This window comes from Aethalodelphis obliquidens, unplaced genomic scaffold (genome assembly GCF_003676395.1).
Source record: "Aethalodelphis obliquidens isolate GAN/ISIS:26980383/991018 unplaced genomic scaffold, ASM367639v1 scaffold35, whole genome shotgun sequence".
In the NCBI taxonomy this organism is placed as follows: domain Eukaryota; kingdom Metazoa; phylum Chordata; class Mammalia; order Artiodactyla; family Delphinidae; genus Aethalodelphis; species Aethalodelphis obliquidens.
In genome coordinates, this window is record NW_020837979.1 from 8,578,687 (window position 1) to 8,594,261 (window position 15,575).

The following is a 15,575-nucleotide window of genomic DNA, read 5'->3' on the forward strand; positions in this document are numbered from 1 at the left end:
GACTCCGCTTGCATGCTGCCCACAGCAATCCCAAGCCACCCCTCTCCTCAGCCAGTGTGGTGCTGTGGCTGGGATGGTGGCGGGCAGGTGGGGACACTGCAGGGCTCTGTCCCGTCCACAGGGGTTCAGGCAGCCGCTGCCAGGCCCATCCTCTTGCCCGACCTGAAGAGCAGCTGCCTCGACCACCCCCTGCACCAGGGGTTCCTGCACCCCACGCGGCACCTTTGCAGCCCCTCCTCTGCTCCAGCTCCCAAGTCGCCAAAGAAGCCCAAGATGCAGGCCGATGGTGACATGTTCCCCAGCGACTGGAGCCCACCGCCCGTGGAGTTCCTGAAGCCAAGGGCCCCACTGACTGACAGCGGGGCCCCAGCCCAGAGGCAGGCAGGCACGGCGGGGCCTCGGGGCCTGAGAAGACTGGCCCACCAGCTGCCCAAGGAGTCAAAGCAGGAGTCCCAGGACCCAGACCCCGTGGGGGGTCTGGCCTCACTGGAGGAGCCGTTCTGGAGCATGGCAGGCACCAGCCCAAAGGCTGCAGCGCCATGGGTGGACGCCCACACCTCGGTAAGCCAGGAACTGCCCCTTGGCCTCCTCTCCTTGCCGCCCTTCTTCATCCACCTCTCCTTAGTCACCCCCAAGCCACCCCTTTTTGGCCATCCTCCTCAGCCACGCCCCAACTGCCCTCCTTCGGCCACCTCGCCTTGACTGTCCCTCCTTGGCCACACACACCCCGCCACCTCTCCCCAGCCCCTGGGCCCTCGTGCCTGGGAGCTTGGGCCCCCAAGGCTGGGCTGCACCTCTCCCTTTATTTCTGCTCCTAACTCCTGCTAATAAAAATGCCTGGGGTGGTACCGTATTTGATGCCGCCCCTGTGTGGGTCCCATCAAGGCTTTTGCAGCTGTGGTTGGGCTCATGGGTCTGGGCGAGGTCAGGCACAAAGCCTCAGGCTAACTGTGGTCCAGCGACCTGGGATTCCGAAGTGGAAACTTCAGTGATGAACTTTAAGCCGGGAATAAACTGTGGTTGCTGGGAAGATTGTGGGGACATTTGAGTGCCCATAGATCCAGGAAATTTATTCTAAGAATAGGATTTATTTGTAATAGCTCAAGATTGCCAATAACCAAAATGCCAATCACTGGGGAACTAATAAATTATGTTCTAATCATAAATCAGAGTACCATGGAACTGGTTTTTTTTTAAAACAAACAAACAAACAAACAAAAAAACTATCCCTTTAGTATTGATATGGAATGACCCTGAAGACATATTGTTAACTGAAAATCAGCAAAGTGCAGAATAGGGGGTGTAGCGTGCTACCACCTGTGTTGAAGGAGAGAGTCTATGATGTTTTACTGTTTGCTTGTCTGTGTGTACAGTATCTCAGCACAGCCAGCAGTAAACACCTGTGGTCACCTATGGGGAGGGACCTGGGCGGCTGGGGATGGAGGTGAGCGATTGAATGTATTGCCTATTCAGAAAAGTAAACAAAATAAGTAACGGGCTTCATGGAGCTTCAGTTTTATTCTTTTTCCCTGTCTCTGTCTTCCTCTTTCTTGCCCATTCCCATGTGGCTTCTCCAGATTGCCTCTGGGGACTCCGAGTGCTACGTCAACAGCTTGGATTACTTACTGCAGGAGAAGAGGTGAGTGGGGAGGGTCCATCATGGGGGTCTTCATTTCTGTGGGGTTGGCAGTAATTTCATGGGTTTGTCCTCAGAGACTCAGAGCAAATTCCTCTCAGGATAAAGCAGCCTACCCCCGCCATCAGCATGCCTCCTGAGTGCCCTGTGTGCCCTGGTGAATAACGAGTGTGCAGAACAGTAGCGGGTCAAAGGGCAGCACCTCTGAGGCAGAGAGCCCCAGACCCTCACCACGCACAGAGCCCTCGTTCCGGTTCTGTCCCCACCTTGGCGCTATTCTGCCCAGTTCATGCTGGTTTAGGGCTTGCTCAGCTCCCACCGAGCAAAGCGGAAGAAGCACACTGCTTTGATACCGAGGCGCACAGCCTGACGATCGACTCCACGGTGACGGAGGTGGAGTGGGAGGGGCGGGGGGTAAGGAGCCAGCTTTTCCTGCGCCCTGCCCCGCGCCGCCACCTGAACACGCTTTGGTCGTTATTCCGTAGCGCTTGGTCTAGTTCACCTGCCCTCCCCCTGGGATTATGGTGAGCATGTCTCACGTGGAAGTTGGTTTCTAAAGGGAAAAGTCACATCCCATCAGAACTGGAAATCCCTTAGGGAGGCGGAGGTGGGGATGGAAACCAACCCCGGTGCTCTTTCTTTACTGGAAAGCAAGTGCTATGGTTGGCTTGCCCTGAGGGCCCATTTGGTGGTGAAGACACTAGAATCCTGCTCCTCCATTGGCCGCGAGGACTGGGGCGGCTGGGACGCAGTGGACTTCACCCCTGGGCTTGCGCTTTGATGCACGGGAGCACGTTGCCCGCAGGCTTATTCTTCTGGTGTTCTCATCCCTTCTCCGGTGTTGTTTTTGCTCAGTGTGTGCACACTCACTTTGCGGAAGTTAAGAGGCGGTGCTGTTGTCTGATGCTTGGGTTCTTGTCGGAATGACATCTCACTGGTCTCTGTTTTTCCCAATTCCCAGCCCATGTTCTTGCCCGCAAGAGGGGGTTAAATACACGTGTGGGATGAATGATTGTTTTCTCTCCTGTGTCTACTCCTGACCCCACCCCAGAGTCATCTTCCTCCTCTGGGCTCTTAATAGCCCATGACTTTTGTTTAACTCCTTTACCTGAGTATATTTTTCCCTAACCAGAGGGTAAGTTAGGGAAGGGGCCGTGTCTGTACGTTTGCACGGTATCCAGCTGTAAATATATTAGATACTCAGAAGTGTCAGCAGGAAAGTGAACACGCGTGGGGAACTACCTGCTCCTCAGTGCCTTGCATGGGAAGGTTCCTGCTCTGCCCTGCGCCCTGTGCCAGGCACCGGATATACGGATATGATGGTGAGCCCCACTCACCTGGAATTGAACGCAATGATTCTAGTATTTCCTGTGCTGTAAAGCTGCTATGGAGGGGCCTGGAACAGTGGCATCTAACTTAGCCTGGGAGTCAGGACAGGCTCCCCAGGGGGGATCCTTGGCCTTGGACCTTGGAGGACAAGAGTTGGGAGGGCAGCAGGAGTGACCACACATGTAAAGGCAGGAAGGACAGACCGTGCCTCTCCTGGCTGGCTAGGACTGGAATTCTCGGTGGCAGAGCGTGGGGAGTGGACAGAGCAGGAGATGCAGCCGAGATGTGAACGGGAGCCTCGTGAGCACAGGTCGAGTCATGGGCAAAGTTTAAGCAGGTCCTGATGCGTTTTGCCATGTGTTTAAGAGAGTGCGCTCAGGCTGCGTTATGGAGAATGGATGGGAAGCATGAGGGGGGAACAGGGTGAATGGTGATGAGACGGGACCTCGGGGAGCTCCCGTGGGACCTGCTGCCCTGGGTGGCTGGGGCCTGTGTAGGGAAGAGGAATTGAGAATTAGGTGCACGATGTCGGGAGGACCGGCCACATTTGGCTGGAAATCATCCATCTAGTGGCTGGCTCAAAGGATCTGAACCCAACACAGGCTGGGCTGGAGGCGAAGCCTTTGAGAACCGAGGACCAGTGGGCAAAGCCAGGGTGAGCACCCTGGACAGCTGGAGGGAACAAGGACGCAGAAGGCCAGGCGGGGACTGGTGCCCCCTTTTGGGGTTTGCGTGTGCTCAGGGCAGGAGGTAAGGGAGCCGGGCTCCGGCAAGATGATGGTCGGCACACAGGGCCTCTGGTGGGGCCGATTGAAAAGGGAAGTGAGGGCTTCCCTGGTGGCGCAGTGATTGAGAGTCCGCCTGCCGGTGCAGTGGACACGGGTTCGTGCCCCGGTCCGGGAAGATCCCACATGCCGCGGAGCGGCTGGGCCCGTGAGCCATGGCCGCTGAGCCTGTGCGTCCGGAGCCTGTGCTCCGCAACGGAAGAGGCCACAGCAGTGAGAGGCCCGCGTACAGCAAAAAAAAAAAGAAAAGGGAAGTGAGGCGCTCAGGCCTGGAGGGAGAAAATGGACTCAGGGGCGGGGCAGGGCAGGTGCAGTAGGGAAGGAGCAGGCCCGGGGGGCTGCCACTTGGGGCTGGAGAGGCAGGCCCGGGGGAGCCATGGGCACAGGGCTGGACGCGGGAGGAGTAGAAGGGCTAGGCCCTGCCCCTGGTGTGTTAAAGAGCGAGCAGATGCCAGAACAAAGTACACAAATAAAGGTGCATTTGACGTTGTGTAGCGTAAATTGTCTTCTTTCAGGCAGCACAGCTGATGCAGTGCAGTCCCTCCCCCGCCCCAGGAATCTAAGTCTAAGAGCTGTGTGCAGGGAGACAGGGCTCCAAGCTCCCTGGTCCCCGTGCCTAGGCCTTGCTGTGCCCTGGGAGGCCCCTGCAGCCCAGTGACGGCCCGGATGAGCAGGCACTGCACTGACCCTATTTTCACCTCTCACCTTCCGGCAGGCAACAGGCCCTGGAGCAAGAGCGAGAGAAGCTGCTTCTGCAGGACTGTCTTGACCTCTACTCCTCGGATCCTGATAACGTGCCGCTCACACCAGAGCACAGGTGCGGGGAGTGGGCACAGGTGGGAGGGGAGGCGTGTGCCCACTCAGGGCCAAGTCCCCGCACCCGCCTCTCCAAGCAGAGGGTTTAAGTGCTCACCTGCCCTTGGTTCTGGACAGTTTCAACCGCGGTTTGTGTGCTGTTGATGAGTTCTCAAGCTGCATCTTTCTCTTAATCCCACATCTGTTCATTGATTCGAGAAGCATTTATTCACCTACTGTGTGTCAGGGTCTAGTGTGGGCCTTTGAAGACACAGAGGTATAAAATACGGCCTGCTCTTCCCCAGTTGTCTGCCCAAACGTGTGGAACCAGGTCTCAAACTACAGTCTGAATGAACATTGACTTTACACGGGAAAATACAGCCACGTGACATTTTCTGTCTTCCCCTGTGTGGGGAAGGAAGGCGGCTTCTGTCAGAGCTGTCGTCTGGGCCGGAGTCTGCCGACCCGTTGGCTGGAGGGAGGGCTGGAGTCATCTGTACCATGGAGTCTAGGAGATACCTGAGGACCACAGTTGAATTCATCTTCAGGGTACCCTGTTATCCATTCATCCATTTGTCCGTCCGTCTGTCCATCCGTCTGTCTGTTGTCTACATGCCAACTTTGTGCTAGGCTCTGTGCAGACTCTGGGGGTACAGCAGGAAGAGAACCAGACAGAGGTCTCTGCCCCCGTGTTGCCCGCCGTCAGGGCGGGGAGACCACCAATGCACACGGTGAATGAAGGAAGTTGTGTGACAGGTGCTCATGAGAAAGGAGAGAGTGGGGAGGGGGTGTCAGCAGTGCCGGGAGGGCTGGAAGTTTCGGAGGAGGGGTCAGGGAAGGCCTCTGTGAGTGGCTGACTTTTCAGCAGAGCCCTGAAGATGGTGAGAGGTGGGCCTGGGAGGGCCTTGCGGCGGCAGCAGGGAGGAGAGAGGAGGTTAGGGAGGCTGCAGGAAGCTGGCTGCCGCTCATCTGAACTGGGTGGGGGGTAGACTCGGGGGGCGGGGCGCAGGGGTAGGTGGGGGCGGAGGGCGCCATGGTAGTAATCCCGGAGTCAGGGCCGGGTGCAGAGGAGGAGGCAAACTCTGGGTACGTCTTCAGGGTAGAACCGACGGGGTTTGCTGACGAGCTGGATGGAGGCTCTGGGAGAAAGAGAGGAATCAGAGGGACCCCGGGGATTTTGGCCTGAGCAGCCAGAAGGTCGGAGTTGTCTTTATTTAATGGAGGAGGGCTGAGTGACGCACGCTGGGGGGTGGCACGGGCACAAGAGTTCACTTGGGGGACCCCCGGGGTGAGACCAAGACAAGGACCCCCTTGTCTAGAGAGGCCAGCTTGGGAATCACCATGTATAGGTGACATTTAGAGCTGCAAAACCAGATGAGATCAGCCGGGAGCCGGCACAGAGAGAAGAGCAGGGGGGGCACAACGTAGAGGTCACGGTGACGTTGACAGGAGCAGCCCTGGGGGGGCGCCTGGGGCGAGCCTGCCTGGAGTAGGTTCAGAGGAGAATGAGAGGAGACGGCAAAAGAGGAGACTGGGCAGCAGCCGAGGGGGAAAGTGGAGCCGGGACAGATCTGTCTGTCTGTCTGTCTGCCTTCCTTTCCTTTCTCCCCTCCCTCCCTCAGGCCCCACGTGCCCCCATGTGACTGAGGCCAGGCTGGTCCACACACCCTGGATTGCCTGCCTGTCCGGGCCTTGCTTTCTCTATGCGTCCGGGTGACGTTATTCAGGTCCCAGCCGTGATGGTCTGGTTTGGGTGCTCACGCTGAGTCAGCATTCTGCATCCACTCACCGAGGGGCGTGAGCGATGACACACAGACACCTGGGGGCCCCCACTCCCAGGACCCCCAAATGGTTCTCACCATCACTGATGCCCAGAGAGGAGCCCAAGCAGCACCTTGGCTGCCCGTGTGCTTTTTGTCTCAAGTCTTTCTGCTAATTGTCTTTGGACTTGATCGGGGATCAGCAGACTTTCTGTGAATAGTAAACATTTCAGGCTTTGAGGACCATACAGCCTGTCGGCGGCTACGTGGCTGTGCTGCCGTGGCGGGAAAGCACCCGTCAACCATGTCGGCCATCGTAACCGGCGAGCCTGCTTGTGTCGCACTGAGACCTCGTTTACAGAAACAGGCGGGCGAGAGGAGGCCACAGCCTGTGTGCAATTGCTGACCCCTGGCCCGGATTAGGGGACGCCTGTCTCCTAACTGGTCCCTGTTTCCACACGCTGCCCAGGGGCAGGGAAAGGGTGCCTCGTGGTCTCACGATGGCTCCCTGCAGAGCATGAGGACTGAATGGAATCTGCGGGTTTGGGCCGAAGGCCTTGGTGGCATCATGAGTGATGAAGCAGTTTTCTATGTCGGGAGCCATGGGTTCGCTTTCCAGGTTCCCCGCTCCCTGGATGGATAGCCTTGGAAGTAAACATTTTGAGACATCTCTGTAGCCAGAATCATCTTTCTATCTGTTTGCCTTTCTCCTGAGTGCATCCAGGATTCTGGAAGTCATGGCCTGGATGTTTTGAAAATTCCCCACAGAAAGGGAGTTATCTGGGCATACGGTGTGCCAGGCTATGAAATTGCTGATAATTTTCTGGGCACGTGACACTTTCAAGTAGTACTTTGAGAAAGCCTTTTTTGACAGCAGCCACGGAGGTGGTTGTTTTGATGTGGGATCATTTTGATGGGACAGTTCAGTTCTCTGCTTCAAAGAAAATTACTGATGTACAAAGCCAGCAGCCTCTTCCATCCCTGAATGGGGCCGGGGGTGGGATGGGGGGTGCCAAGCAGGGGTGTGGGTCTGGAAGGGGTGAGGCCGAGGCTGGGGGCTGGCGACCATCTGGCGGGCAGGCCGCCTGTGACTGGGAGTCACGTGACCGCCACAATTACGCATCATAGAAAGGCCCCCAGTCATCCTGAGCAGATCATCTGCTCCCGCTCCAAGGATTGCTTGCGTCTTGAATAGACAGTGTCCTATATTCTCTGTTCCTTAAAGTTAAAAGACCTTATGTGTGTGCTGGGGCGGGGGGGGGAGGATATTTATACCAGAGCATCATCCTTTATCCTCAGTTCTGGGCTGCACAGGAAATCCTCAATTAGATGCGAGAGAGTCATCTCAGAGTTCTTAATAATGCACATGCATTATATTTAATATCACAAAAGTCCCTTTGAACAATGGTTTGGGGGACAGGAGCTGAGAACTTTTTACAGATGAGCCTAGTTCTTACAAACTTCTAATAATTTGTACCTTTCTTCGAATTATAAAAACAACATAGGGAACTGTAGATAGCCAGAAACTCAAAGAGCAAAGAAATTAACAGAACAGAAAATTGTTTCACCATTTGTGGGATGGTTTGCCAAGGCTACTTCCAAAGGCTGCGGGATCAGAATCTCCCCAATTTTCCGACGTCATTCCCATTCATTGTGCCATTTCATCCTTAGGATGACCCTCCTTACCTTAGGTCACTTGGCCAGAGCGTGACAGGTTTCCTCTGGCCAGCTGGTGGACCACCAGCTCTGCACCTCCACTTCCAGTGCCGGCCACTTGGTCCCAGATCCTCACGGGAGTCCCTGGCAGCGTCCCCTCCAAGTTCACTGCCTCAGGGCCTGGCTGAGAACCTGGGTATGGGCTTTCCTCTGGTGAGAGGAGGGGGTGGCTCGTTTTATTTTGTTCTTTTTATTGTTAAGCGTATGTTATATTACCACAAAATCAAGCCGAACACAGTTGCGTAAAATAAACGGGAAAATGTCTCTTCTTCCTTCCCCTCCCCCATACTGTTCCCTAGGGACGACCCCAGACCTTGGTTGGGCGCATCAGATGTGTGGGGGGGTGTTACCTGTGTCTAAGAACGTGCGTGTGCATGTCTGTGTGTTGACCTGCGTGCGCGCATGCACACCTCCTATCCTGCAACTTGCTATTTTCACCCACTGCGTGCTGTGCTCAGGGGATCATTCCATCCTGCGTGGTGCAGAGATCTGCCTCATTCTTAGGAATCCTCTTCACCACCTCCCTTAGATGCGTGCCCATAGAGTCGGAATGTATCTCCCTGTTTCTCCCCTGTCCGTGCGGCCCATCCCTGATCCACTGAATGAGACTCCCAGGGCAGCGTGGGCCAGGGTGTCTGCATTTAGCAGGCTCCCTGGAGAGTCCTTCTGCTCAGAGGAGCTTGAGGACGCTGCTCAGAGGGAGAGTCCAAGCAGTCCACGCGGGGGAGAGTCCTCCCCTCGAGGCACCGTGTAGCAGCTCTGAGGCTGGTCCCCTTGCTGGAGGGCATTGCCGTGATCCCGTTACGCTTTTCCTGTCCGTGCAAGGGCAACCCACGCCTGGCACTCGCAGTCGTGGGCACTCAGTGAAAGTTTGAACGCAGCCCATGGGTGGGGCAGGATCTGGGACCAGGATTCTGGCTCCTGGACCAAGGCCCTAAGGGAGGGGTTGGGGTCTGACCGAGAGTGGGAGGGGGAAGGGCTCCTCAGTCTGTATCTCTCGGCTCCCCCTCCGTCAGCAGGTGGCGCCGTGTCCCTGGGCTGGTCCCAACCAGGCGGGGGCTGCAGGGCGGGGGCAGCCATCTGGTCCCCCCTGGCCTCCCTCCAGGCTGCAGACCAGGTGTGCCTGCTGACGCCCGGCTCTCCTGCCTCTTGCTTTGCCAGGAAGCTGGTGGACAGGTTCTCCGTGTCACTGCAGGTCATCCCAGCAGTACATCCAGGCGAGACTGTGTTTCTACCCCGGCAGCACCCTCTGCCCTGCATCTTGGACTGTTCACACCTGAAGCCACAGAGCCGCCTGGAAGAGCTGTTCCTCAGGTAAACATTGGCGCATTACCAGGCCCCTCCCTCAGGGAACCCAGTGGTAAGGACCACCCCACATGAGGCAATCCAAAGCTGTGTTTTGCCAATTTGGATATGTCAGCTTTTAGGGAAACAGATGAAATAGCATACGTCAACTTATAATATTTCATTTACCAATTTAGATGTACACACTTTAAAAAATCTTACATTACAGCAGATATTAGGCATCTGTTCTGTAATTGTGTTGCCTCTCCCTCCCCCATGCCCCAGTTTCATGGAACAGCTCTGGTCACACCCATCATACATGCCTTTCGGGTTATGTCTCCATCAACACTGGAGACACTTTCCCGGCCATCCAGCAGTTCTCCAGAGCCTGTCATGGCCACTTCCTCCTCCTCCTTGGGTCTGTGTGTGATGCTGACCCTGAAAAGTTTGTCCCCAGCCCCAGGTACGCTCTGTATAACGTTAGGACAGCCACCCTGGTCCTCCTCTCGTTAGAAGGTGTTCATGGTCATTATCACATAACCCCTGACTATGTTGATTTTTTAGGGGATTTTTGAAAACTTTACCACAATACCACGCAACGCTTGCAACTGTGAGTTCACATATCTAAGAATAAGATAGAGAGAAAAAGCACAGGATACAGTGCAGCGGCCCTCCAGGGGGCTGGTGCCCTGCTGGGCCTTGGCGGGCCGAGGGGATGGAGGAGAGGCCACCAGCCCCCACCAACCCCTGCCCCAGCCTGTAAGGCACGTGGAGGTTGGGGCCACATTAGCACTTGAATGCAGGAATCTTGTTCTCTTTCCGGCTAGTCCATCTTATTTTATAATAGAAAGATAACAATGTTTTGATGTGTTTCCTTTAAAACTCTTTAGCATGGGAAGTTTCAAACATACATCAAAGTAGAGTGTACCTCCATGTACCCATCACTCAACGTCAGTTACCAACTCAAAGCCAATCTTGGTTCATCTCTACCCCTGCCCACTTACGTTGTCCCCTCAGGATTATTTTTAAGCAAATCCCAGACACATACAATTTAATTCGGTAAGCACTTCAGTCTGTGTCTCTAAAAGACTCTTGTCTTTAGACAAAACTTCAGTATATTATTACACCTAAAAAAATCGGAATTTCTTAATAGCATTAATTAATATCAGTCAGCATTCAGATTTCCTTGATTGTCTTTTAAGTGTTTTTTAATATGTTGTTGAAATCAGAATCCAAACAAGGCCCAAATGTTGCAATTAGACAAAGAAATGTTAATGGTGAAACTGTATCCTGTGGCACTGATGCCCCAACATACTTAACCATTTTCCTCATTTTTCTCAACATGCAGGTTGTTTCCAACTTTTCCCCCCACTGTAAACAATGTGGTAGAGAGTATCCTTATACAGAAATATTTTGTCTGCAGTTCTGGAATAGATCCCTGCATATGACGTGAGGTGATTGGGTCTGAGGGTATGCATATTGGTAAAGTTCCCATTGCCAAATTGAAAGTATTTCTGATAAAGAGATGATGAAAAGGGGGGGGAAAGGAATGAAGAGAAAGAAGTAAGATAGTGGAGCTGGAGGAAGGAGAGGGACAGAGCACGGCTGGGCAGGGGAGGAGATAAGAGGGGAAAGGCAGGCGGCTTCCTGAGCTGCTTCTCCTCGGGCTCTGTGCCAACAGCAGGTTTTCTGTCCCAGGCTGGATGGCCGGCAGGAAGTGTTTGACAGATGAGATGGCCCGTGGTGCGGTGGCCTGGGATCCGAGCGGCCGTGCCAAATGGGGCCAGGTGGCCAGCCAGCTTCCCTGGAGCGGGGAATCCAGACCCTGCGCCCTCAGGTTTGCTCACGAAGCAGGGCAGAGATGGGGCTGCAGGGCCTGGCTCGCGGGGCTTCCTGGAGGAATGCCCGCGCCCTGCCCGCGGCCAGGTCAGGGGGCGCCTGCCATGCACCGGGGAAGGGCCACTTCCTGAAGGTCACCCTTTAGCCTGGGGAGGGGGGGGGGTCATCCTTTATTTCCTGTTTGTGCCAAGGACTTCAAGCCCAGACACAAGCGTGAGGGTTACTTGCTAGCCGTTCAATAATTATCCCGTTGTGCGCAGCCGGAAGCACGAAGATGGAGGAAGAAGAAAATGTTACTTGATCTCTCAGAGAACAGTATGGTTCAGTTTCTCACCGGAGAAAAAGTGAACACTTTGTGAGATGGCAGGTGACTTTTATTCTCTTCATTAGACTCCTCTGTATTTTCCACACTTTCTGTGATAAACACGTATAGTTTTTATCATTAGAGGTTTGGGGGGGAAAGTGAAGGAGATTTAAAGAAATCACTTCTTGAAGTAGATTTGCTGCTTCTTGCTGTTCGGTGAAGAGGGATATTGTCTTTCTTTCCACTGCACAAAGTGGGAAATCTTGGCACAGGTTAAACCAGCAGTTTGTCTCAGATTGCGGAGCGAGGGCGGGCGCCGGGCCTGGTGCTCCCGGCTCGGATCTACACAGGTTTACATGCAAGAAATCTCCTCCCAGAACCCACAGCTGTGGGGCTGGAGGTGGCCCGGGCCATCCTCTCTCGTTTGTCACCCGGCTGGACGTGTGACCTCAGGTCGGTTCCCTGGGACCAAAGTCACATGCTATGACAGACGCTGGTACCAGGGGCTGAACTTTTTCCTCCGCCTCTAATCCCCCCCCAGCCCCGAGTGGAAAAGCTGTAGGACCTGTGCCCACAGGCAGCTCCAAGGCAGGAGCCAGTGCCATGGGGGTGGGGTGGGGGGTGGGGGCGTGGAGATTGCCCGCTGAAGTACCCTGGGCCCCCCGCAGTGTGTGCGGGAGCGTCAGGACCCATGTCTGTCCTCTGGGTGCACCGGCCGCTCTCCCCGTGAGGTGTTTGCAGTGTGTTCTCGGGGTACCTGATACGCCGACGGGGACCTCCCTCCGCGATGGCTTCAGTGGGCAGGGGAGGGGGTGGGTCGGAGCTTCACGGTGTGAACGATGCACATGCACCGGACCCCCGCCCACCCCGAGGCCCAGGCCCCAGCTCCTGTTTTGCCAGGGGCAAGCCCGGGTGAAATAAATCCGGCAGTTACAGAGTGTGGACGGGGCTGAGCCGCCCAACTGGCTGCGCCTGCCCCCAAACTCCAGAGCCAGCAGCAGTGGCCAGCCGGGTTGTTGCTGGGATCCCTGGGCTGCTAACCAGCGTGGCGCTCACTGATGTTTAAACAAAGGGAGGAAAACGAAGAGGAGCAGGGATGAGCGCTTGGACCGCCGTCTGTTGCTGTTCTTTTCCTCGGCATTTCACTTAAGCTAACATTTGAGTAGCCTGGCAAAGGCGCGGAAACTGACACTGTATAAATAACGGCGCTCGCTGTTTATCCCTCTGCCATCACTTGGGATTCCCGAGGCATTTAGAGACTTCGCCCTCTGGGACGGCCGCCCGTAAAACAGATGAGAGATGGGGGCTGGAGGGGTCCTGACGCGGGCCTTATCAGGAACCCACCGTCCAAGCAGAAGGTCGGAGCTCCACCAGGAGCCCAGCCTGCTGACCCAGGCTGGGGCCTTTGTTCTGTGTGATTCCCCTTTGGGGCTGATCCCCCCGCCCCCCGCAACCTTCCTTCCTTCTGTTCCCATGGCCCCGTGTCCTTGCCGCGGTGGCAGGGCGTTAGTGCATTCTGGCAGCTCCCTGTCTGGGTGGGGACCTCCCCCCCGCCCCCCCTCCCCGGGATCCTGAGGGTTGGCAGCTGGGGCTTCGCGCTCAGCTGGGCCTGCCTGGCATCTGCTGCCCAGCAGGAGGCTCTGCTCCTCCCCTTCTTGCTCCGAGACATTCTGACATTCTCAGGATAACTTCTGACCTTGGCCTTTGCTTTGCCACAAGCACAGGCACCCACCTGGACCCGGGGTCAGCATTCTTGGCTTGTGGACACACCGTGGGTTTGTGTAAATCTGACAGCAGTTGATTCCGTAACCTGCGGTGTTTGAGTTTGCAGCGCACACACCTGCCACACGCTTCCCTTCTCCTCCAGGCCTCCCCACGTGCTGCTGTGCAGACTCTCCTCCTGCCTCAGATCAGGGCAGTGTCTGCACGCCAGGCCCATCCCCACCCTTCCCCCAAGCGGGAAGTTACTTCTGCCGCCGGCCTGTCCTTCCACTGAGTGGTGATGGGACTCGTGGTGCAGCCGGCAAGGCAGCACTGCCTCCCTCACACCGAGCACACATGGAGGAGAGTGCTCGCATCTCATCAGGCTGTCGGCACAGAATTCCTTGAAAGCCGTTCGCTTCGAGGCACAGCCGGACCGTGCCCTCTCGGCGTACCTCCAGCTCCTGGTCTTGCAGACTAAGCCTAGCTCAGCAGCAGTGAACCCAAGGCGGACTGAGCATTTCTCTGGCAGAAACTGCACTGCAGAATGGTGTAGCAGAAGGGAGACATTCTCACCCAAGGGGTATCTCTCCCTCTGAGCAGCAGTCGGAAATGTGTTTATCTGAGCCTACAGGGGCTCGTACAATCAATTCCCCTACTGAGAAGCTGGCGGGTGCCCCCCGAGCAGAATGCCAGAGCCAGAGTCTCCTAGAGTCCCCGGAGCCCCAGCCTCCTTACCACATGGCCCCTGGCCAGGTCCTGCCAATTTGTGAGGCCCTCCAGACACGGTGTGCTTGGGTATCGTCTAGTGTTCGGGGTGCTGTGCTTGAACCACGCATGCATCGCGGGAGTCAGTCCATGAAAGTGTCCGTGTGACTGAGCACGGGGATCAGAGTGGTGTGTGCCAGCAGCCCTGGGGTGCACATGTGTTTGTATGTGCAAATAAAGGACTGTTTTAGAACGGCCAGCTTCACAAGCACAGGAACAAAGTTGCTTTCTCTGAACCTAAATGATTTAAAAAAAAGAAAAAGACATATACAATTTGTAAATTGCCTGGATATACTCAAGCAGACAGCAGCTTGGCTCCGAGGAGAATCTTTGTTTTGGAGCATTCTGTTCCTGGCAGATTAAAGTATGATGTCCTTTTTAAAAAAGAGAGGAGGAGGTTGGGCTGACCGAGGAACTTTCTCTCTCGAGTCATGACTTTAAATGCTGTCTGAAATGCTCTTTGCCGGGATTTGGCCATTAAAAAAGAAGAACAAACACGAAGTTACTTTTTCATTTTCTGGAATCCTTATTAATTGCCTTTAGGACGTTATCTAGAAAGAGAGCGAAGAGGCATTCACCAAACACGGACGGAGTGGGAGAATCCTACCCCACACCCAGCCTCCACGGGACGTCCAGGAGTACAAGAGGGTGATGCAGTCCAGCCAGCCCCTCTGAAACGAAGCACCTTCCACCAGAGGCCCTAAAACCGCACAAAATATATCAGCTCCTCGTTGTACAGGGACGTGGGATCCTGTGGGTCCAGATGATCTATCGGGGCAACAGTGTACTCAAAGCAGGGCTCCTCTCCACGCCAGCAGCTCCTGGCGGGAGGGAAAGGCCCCGCCGGATCCAGTCGGGAATGGAATCGCAGGTTAGGGCCCCAGGAGTATGGAGTCTGAGCGCCCTTCCCCCTTGGCCCTGGGACCGTCGCTGCTCACGTGGTTTCCAGAGGATCCCACGTGGCACCCTTGGTGGTTATTTCCTTCCCAAAACTTCCCCGTCTTGGGCCCCTTTCTGTTACTTTCCCATCTTCTCAGGTGTCCCCTTTGTTTCGGAAAAACACAAGACGGGGCAGACACGCTCTGTGTAACCAGACCCCGGATGCTGGCTCCACGTGGGCCCCATGGGTAATTCTGTCCGCCCGCTGCAGCCCGGAGCCCTCAGCTAAAAGGTGCGACTCCCAGGCCCCTCTCCTCATTGCAACGCAGGTCCTTTTCACAACCCTGGTAAATACCTCAGTTTCCTCCCACCCCCGTCAAATGGGAAGGACAAACTGTATTCCTCAGTCGTGTGTTTAAAACACTGTGAAGGGAGTTCCCTGGCAGTCCAGTGGTTGGGACTTAGTACTTTCACTGCCATGGCCCGGGTTCGGTCCCTGGTCGGGGAACTAAGATCCCGCATGCCGCACGGCATGGCCAAAGAAAAACCAAAACCAACCAAACAAAAAACCCTACTGTGACATGTGTTCGTGGACAGCAGATGATTCTGATGGTGCCACGGGTTGTTTTACCTTCCAGCGGGTGCTCGCACCAGGGCTCCACCAGCAGTTTTGTCCAGAGCAGGGACTGACGCGCTTCTAGCATCCCGGTGAAGCGGAAATGTGAACCATCCCCCTGAACCCAGCCTCGCCAAGACAGGCGTGTTGAGGAGGCTCCCTC

The 15,575-nt window shown here is 55.5% G+C and overlaps 1 protein-coding gene across 1 annotated transcript in view; it reads left to right on the plus strand.

Moving 5' to 3' along the window:
* Nucleotides 1–273: 273 nt before the first annotated feature.
* Nucleotides 274–15,575, plus strand: part of FAM178B (family with sequence similarity 178 member B) — an 81,618-nt gene continuing 66,316 nt past the window's right edge. Inside the window, exons 1-4 of the mRNA XM_027128627.1 lie at nucleotides 274–561; nucleotides 1,578–1,639; nucleotides 4,466–4,567; nucleotides 8,847–9,335. Of these exons, the coding sequence (XP_026984428.1) occupies nucleotides 274–561; nucleotides 1,578–1,639; nucleotides 4,466–4,567; nucleotides 8,847–9,335 (941 nt within the window). The remainder of the gene's footprint in view (nucleotides 562–1,577; nucleotides 1,640–4,465; nucleotides 4,568–8,846; nucleotides 9,336–15,575) is intronic.